The 7,721-nt window shown below is 36.6% G+C and overlaps 1 protein-coding gene across 1 annotated transcript; it reads left to right on the top strand.

The window, feature by feature from the left end:
• Positions 1-4,584: 4,584 nt before the first annotated feature.
• On the top strand, positions 4,585-4,962 carry LOC147548766 (uncharacterized). Its single transcript, XM_086668114.1, has one exon. The coding sequence runs from the start codon at positions 4,585-4,587 to the stop codon at positions 4,960-4,962; it is 378 nt and encodes a 125-aa protein (XP_086524240.1).
• Positions 4,963-7,721: the final 2,759 nt, after the last annotated feature.

Consider the following 7,721-nt stretch of genomic DNA (forward strand, 5'->3'; position numbering starts at 1 on the left):
AAAAGAAGACTAGCATCATCTTTGAAACTGATCTACAGAAAGCAAATCCTCTACATAAGGAAAACATTGAACATAAGCACTCTTGCTTACAAATTTCGTGTGTACCCACATTTCTATAGGCTTAGATACATTCCTCTTATTCCCTAGGGTCTTATTTAGAGTATCAAGTTTTTCTCGTTGTGGCCTTCTTTTATCTATGTGGGACTATTCTTAACCCGCGTGATACAATGTATTTACGTAGTTTAGAAGAAAATACCAATCCTATTTGTCCAACTTAAATAGACAAGTTAACTGGTTGTGAATTTAATTTCGACTTCAACTTTGCATTCACAACAGTTAGGCCGTGAGATGAAAAGCACTTATTTAACTCTTCAACTATTTCACTGAAAAGGTTTCCTTGCAGTTATATATCTTTTGAAGTTTAGCTATCAAATGTCGTTTTCGAAAGATTTCCTACTTAGTACAACTATCAAACTTTATAGATCCAAAAATATACAGAATCAGCAGTTACTTAATTAGTTTCGTTAGTTTATGGCACTTTCACAAAATTATAAAAAGTCCTAAGCACACCTTTTTCAAAACCTAGTACATGTCCTTTCCAATAGAATCCAAACTTATCAACCTGTTTATTTTCTGAGGCCATTAAGTTTTAGTCCAAGAAGGAAATATTAAGAGGTTAATAGCCTCAGAAGAAAGAGTTTTAGTCTAAAAGTTAAAAAATACCCATTTTTCTATTTTATTTCCATGTGTACTAATACAAGAAACAATTTTCTGGGACGGCTACAGACCGTCCTCTTTAGGTAAAAACCTGTCCTGATATGTATTCCTGACGAAAATCCGTCTGCAGTGGATACCCTTGTCATGAATAGTATCAGAGACAATTATTTTCGTCCTCATTACGTATTAGGAACGAACAAAGGGGACAAGTTATTCTATCTGCAACATTATAGGGACGAATTTGGGGACATAAATTTTTGTCCTTAACAGTATCTAATACATATTACAACACTGTACAATTCTTCCTCTATCCCAAATCCAGACTATGCTCACTGGTATCGAGTAGATCAGATGTTGTTGTCTTGGCTAAATGCCACTTTGACCGAGCCTATTCTTGCTCAAGTTCTCAGTCTCACTTCTTCTCGTGCTGTATATGAATAATTAGAACGAAGTTTTTCCTCCTTTAACTCTGTTCGTTACTCAATCTCAAGCTTCATCTTCAAACTTCAAAGGAGGGTTCTCTCTCTGTTTCAGAATACCTTCTTCGTCTCAAAGGTTTGGCAGATTCTCTTGCTGCCATTGGACACTCTGTTTCTGACGATGAACTTGTTCTCATCATTCTTTCAGGTCTTGGACCAGATTATGAAAGCTTCGTTACCTCCATTACCACCCTCCCTCCCACGTACTCTGAGCTCCACTCTCAGCTCCTTACTAATGAGTTATGTCTTCAGCTTCTTCAATCTCAAACTCCTCCACCTACTGCTCTATTTTCTCAATCTCTTCCTCATCAGAACTCTACTTTTGTTCAAAGAGGCCCGATTCTCACACTTACAAAGCGCTGCTGCGATTAGTGTATTAACAACAACAAATCGTTGTTGCTATTAGTTCATTAGCATCAACCAATCGTTGTTTTTTCTCCAAGATCTGCAAAAAATTTAGAGAGAAAGGGATTAAAGAGAGAGAAGGAAGAAGGAGAAGAATGAGAAGAAGAAAAAGAAAAAGAAGAAGAGGAAGAGGAAGAGGATGAGTAAGAGGAAGAAGAAATATGAGGGACACCGACAGTTGGCCTGTCGATCGACCGTCAACGACCACTTTCAGTGTTCTTATTCTCATCGGATATGTAGTAGTAGTTTCATATCACTTAGCAGAGCGTTTAGAGCGCGGACCTCATGTGTGAGCATAAAGTTAGTAAGTATTGAGTGGGCTCGTGGAGCCTTCACTACGACAGGGATTGCTATTATGGGCTCGTGGGGAAAGTCGTTAATCAGGGGGCAAAAAATAGAATAACTGGGATGACAATAAGACATATAGTTCCAATTATCAATGAAGGCTGGTTGTTATTCAACAACTTGGCAATGAGTGGAGAGGACCTAGACATTATATTCTTGGTTGCTAGATATCATTCTCCCATGTGGGACTATCCACACACCCATCATATTCATACATACAACATAAAAGAGAATTAAAAGTAAGGTCGATTGATTCTAAAAAAGAGAATGTGCAACATATGAGTGAATTTGGAGCTCGGCAAAGAGTATGCGACAATGTAGCAAATGCACTTGACAATTGCATATTTTACTTTCTTGTGGCCGATATTCAGGCCCAGCATTTTATCGGGCGTGAAAGCAATATACATTATTAACAAACATAAACAACCCTGTTACAGCTATAGCCGTGACAACTCTGTATCCTTAAAGAAAACGAAAGATCCACTCATCTGAGCTGCAAATTGAGAAGGAAATACCAATATCAAATTACAGTTATAGATGTCATAAGAAAAGAAAACACATCAGCCCTACTACTCAGTTGGGTTGGAAACTAACGTCCACTATTTCCAAATTAAGGATTTCCCAACAGGGTTTATTATTCTTAAATTATATAATCTGTGTTGATTTTGTATGTTATCTAAGTAGTCTGATATTTTGAGGAAATATATAGTAATATATACATGTTGTATATGAACAAAAAATTGTTTTACATATTCGTGTTGAACAACACAATGACATGTTTAATTAAGCATAAATGATAAGATACCCGAAAAAAGTGGGACAAATCTAAGTCGAAATCTGACGGTAGATGTCCTGGATTCAACCACTACTTTTATCCTTCTGAAATATTGGGATGAATCTAAGCTATCACCTCCTGGTTCTAATGTGGGTTGAATCCAGGCCGTCCACAGCAATTCCAACCTACATTAGTCCCACTATTTCGAACAAGTTATCATTTTCGTTTCATTGAATATGTCACTGTGAAGCTGCCTGCGTACCCCCGAAATAAAAAGGAATCAAGCATCACGTAGTTCTGTATCCTATTATCTAATTACATCACCATAAGTGTCTTAGCAACGTAAAAGAATAAAACTTCAAATGACAAAAAATTTCTGAGAAATAACAATGCCCTTTTCCCCTTCAAATGTAACTGGTAGGCCATGTTCCGTAACATCGATTTGTGGTTGAATTCTTGAAACAACTCGAGCCTGCTGTTATAATGCGTTGGCGCACAATTCGTGTCTGTGGTTTAGTTTGACAGAAATTAGCAACTCGGTCATGTGGAAGATCTTCAAGGTCAATTGTCTTTATGGTTCTTTGTTTTTTTTTTTTTGTGTTCTTTCATACCCATCACGAATTTTTCTTTTTCTTGGCTTCATGTAACTCTTAGTTTTTCTGAACTCGATCACTTTTATTGTTGGTGGTAACTAATAAATTTCCCTCTTTTGCTACATCTTCATGTTTGTGGTTTGTGCTTCTGCAGCTACATCTCGCGGTGATTGATGTATCCTAGATACATATATTTTATATTAAGGGTGACATTTTGGGACACTTCAATACAATATATTTCTGCACAAATTCATCTCCATCTTTGTTGATTACTTTTTGAATAGAAGTGGCAGAATGATTCTTAGTAGTAGCATTAGCTTTCTTGATCCACTCATCTAACACAGTTTTCCATTTAGTGACGAGAGTTCGAGCAAGTTGACAGATTTTCTTGGACTCTGATTTCTTCTTGATTTCATTAACAACCCTTCCAATATGAGTAGCCTGTAAAAACGATAAAATAATACAGTAAATAATTGGTAATGTAAAAAGAAGAGGTAAAACCTTAAAAATCCATAAGTAACCCCATTAATTCTAATAAACCCTAACATTGTAGAAAAGGTTAACCCTTGTTGATTCTCAAAACCCAAATTAAAAAAAAAACGGATAGAAGAAAGTATTAAGTATACATACTTCAAGGATATCGAGTGCGATAGAAACGGATTGAAGAGATTGAAGAGTTTTCAACAACTCCAATTCAGAGTAGTTGTTGTTGGGATCACAAAGAATGTGTTTCATCTTCAAAACTTTACTGGTAAAGGTCATCATCTTGTTGTTGTTTTCTTAATTTGGAAATGAATGAATGAACTAGTTGATCAGAATTAAGTATGTCTGAGTGCTTGCTTGATTAACCTATTTATAGGTTTTGTTTTCTTAAAAGTATTTTAACTGCAGATTTGATTTGACCTCCTTTCTATTTTGTATTTTGTAATGGATGAAATATAGAAGAGGTGTAATGTGTTGTACTGGATCAAGAAGAGAAGTATGGGATCATAACCCACGGTTATTAAGAAGTTGTTATTTCGGTTATTAATTTGTTAGGAAATGGTTAGTTGTTATTTTCTGTTTCCTTTCTCTCTATATAACCGTGTAAATCCTAACTTCATAATTAATGAGAATCGTTTTCTAATATGGTATCAGAGCTTGATCCTCAAGCTTTCATGCTTCTTCTATCTTCAAAACGAACTTTCTCTCACTAGAATTTCCTTATCTTCTTCATCTTCCTTAACTTCTCTTTTACTATTTCTTCTCTGTGTTACTCGTTCTAACACCAATGGAAACAGGTAAGATAACTTCACTCTCAATCAATTCTATGGGAAATGCAATCCCGATCAAACTTCAACCAGATAATTATCTAGCTTGGAAGTCAATGTTTCTCCCAATTCTAAAGAAATACAAGGTATTAGGTTTAATTAATGGAACCAGGCCTTGTCCTGTTAAATTTCTTGATGAAGACAAGGAAATCATCAATCAAGAATATATTGATTGGGTTAACGAAGATCAAACTCTTCTCATCTGGATTAATTCGACTCTCTCAGATTCAGTGGTTTCATATGTAGTTGGCACAACTACAACAGCTGAGCTATGGAAAAGCCTTGAAGAGTGTTTTGCTGCATCTTTAGCTGCTCATGTTCTTCAACTTGAAAGATAACTGAGAGATTGTAAGAAGGATAATGATACAATTCAGAATTTCTTGCCAAAATCAAGCGAATCTGTGACAGTCTTGCTGCTGCTGGTAGTCCAGCCTCTCCTAAAGAAGTTATGTGAGTATTATAAGTGGATTACCTTCTGAATTCGATGCTTTTTCTACCTCTATATGAATTAGACAACCTCCTGTTACAATTAATGAATTACACAATCTATTATTGAGGAAATCACTCTAAGTGATAAGATGAAGATGACTGTGTCATCAGATCACAGTGTTCTGATGGCATCAAATTCTCAATTCAAGAACAAATCTTCCACTCAATTTCAAGGGAATTCTAATAATCAAAATTATTCTAATCGAATTCAAGTCTCTAATTCAGGAAGAGGTTCCAACTCTTTCAGAGGTAGAGGAGGAAGTAACTTAGGTCAGAGAGGAAATTTCAATCGATTTCATAACTAAACTTCTAACTCATCTAAAAATGGTCGATCTGTTTGCCAAATATGTCACAAAGTTGGACACACAACCTTGGAATGCTATCACAGACTCAATTTTTCTTATCAAGGAAGATCACCACCATCTAACATTGCTGCCATGCTTGCCTCAGCCAATGTCTTTGGTTATAATCCGTGGTTTGCTGACTCAGAAGCCACTAGTCATATAACTCCTGACTTGTCTCAACTAGCATCTTCTTCTAATTTCACTGGTGGAGAGAGAATCACCACAGCTAATGGCCAAGGTATGGACATTACTCATACTAGTAATACTTCCTTTATGATGAATTATAGACAATTTAATCTTCATAATGAACTTAGAGTACCTGAAGCTTCTCACAATCTCTTATCAGTTCATAAGGTTACCATTGATAAGCATTGCTCATTAACTTTTGATCCATTTGGATATTATGTGAAGGACCTCAACTCGACCAAGACTCTTTTCCAAGGGCCAACTAAGGGTGGTCTCTATCCAATTTCCTTCTCTCCAAATAATACAAGCTCAGCCCATGCCTTTTCAACAAAGTGTTCACAAGACCATCTGTGGCACAATAGACTTGGACATCCATCTTTCCGATCCCTTCAAAGACTCAAGCCTTTCATTCTCCCTAATAATGCTTCTATGAAGCCTATCTTTTGTAATGATTGTCAATTAGGTCGAAGCAAGAAGCTTCCTTTTACTATTTTTGTATCTAGCACTTCTAAACCACTTGAAATACTGCATGTTGATCTTTGGGGTCCATCACCTGTACCATCTGTTAGTGGTCATGAGGATTAGGATGAGGAAGAGGAAGAAGAAATATGAGGGACACAGACGGTTGGCCTGTCAGTCGACCGTCAACGACCACTTTTGAGTTTTCTTATTCTCATCGGATATGTAGTAATAGTTTCATATCACTTAGGAGAGCGTTTAGAGCGTGGACCTTATGTGTGAGCTTAAAGTGTGATCTTAAAGTTAGTAAGTATTGAGTGGGCTCGTGGAGCCTTCACTAAGGCAGGGATTGCTACTAAGGGATCGCATGGAAAGTCGTTAATCAGGCATTGAGCCTTCTCTAAATAGAATAACTTGGATGACAATAAGACATATAGTTGTAAGTATCAATGAAGGCTGGTCCTTGTTATTCAACAAATTGTCAATGAGTGGAGAGAACCTAGACATTATATTCTTGGTTGCTAGATACCATTATCCCATGTAGGACTATCCACACACCCATCATATTCATACATACAACATACAAGAGAATTAAAAGTAAGGCCGATTGATTCTAAAAAAGAGAATGTGCAACATGAGTGAATTTGGAGCTCGGCAAGGAGGGTGCGAATATGTAACAAATGCCCTTGACAATTGCATATTTTACTTTCTTGTATTCGGCCTATATTCAGGCCGAGCATTTTATCGGGCGCGAAAGCAATGTACTATCATCCAACTCAAGACCAATTGGCAATGAGTGGAGAGGACCTATACTTTATATTCGTGGTTGCTAGTTACCCATGTGGGACTATTCTCACACGCCCCCGCACGTGTGGCGTTCTTTGAGCCTAACACGTGTTTTTTTTCATTACGGGTGACGTGGAGCACGTGTGGCTTTTAAGCCTATCACGTGTGGGCCTAGCTCTGATACCATGTTAGGTTTGTGGTCATCCAACTCAAAACCAATTAGCAATGAGTGGAGAGGACCTATACTTTATATTCTTGGTTTCTAGTTACCATTTATATACATTATTAACAAACATAAACAACCTTGTTACAGCTATAGCCGTGACAACTCTGTATCCTTAAAGAAAACGAAAGATCCACTCATCTGAGCTACAAATTGAGAAGGAAATACCAATATCAAATTACAGTTTGAAAGGTCCACTCTTAGCTGCATATCTAAGTTTCCAAATTAAACAGCGTTTATTATTCTTAAATTATACAATCGGTGTTGATTTTGTATACTGTATTAACTAAGTATGATATTTTGAGGAAATATATAGTAATTTATACGTGTTGCATAATGAACAAAAAAATGTTTTACATATTTGTGTTGAACAACACAATGGCATGTTTAATTAAGCAAAAATGATAAGATGCACGAAAAAGTCGAAATCTGATGGTGGACGTCCTGGATTCAACCCACTACTTTTATCCTTCTAATATTGGGATGAACCTATGCTATCAACTCCGGGTTCTCAAGTGGGTGGAATCCAGGCCGTTCACGGCAAATTCCAACCTACACTTGTCTCACTATTTCGAAGAAGTTATCATTTTCGTTTCGTTGAACATGTCAG

Source organism: Eschscholzia californica, unplaced genomic scaffold (genome assembly GCF_041429995.1).
Source record: "Eschscholzia californica isolate CP2 unplaced genomic scaffold, dmEscCali1.0.p SCAF_3, whole genome shotgun sequence".
In the NCBI taxonomy this organism is placed as follows: Eukaryota; Viridiplantae; Streptophyta; class Magnoliopsida; order Ranunculales; family Papaveraceae; genus Eschscholzia; species Eschscholzia californica.

Coding starts and splice junctions, on each gene's coding strand:
- LOC147548766 (XM_086668114.1), top strand. CDS start 4,585: ATGGAAACAGGTAAGATAACTTCACTCTCAATCAATTCTATGGGAAAT.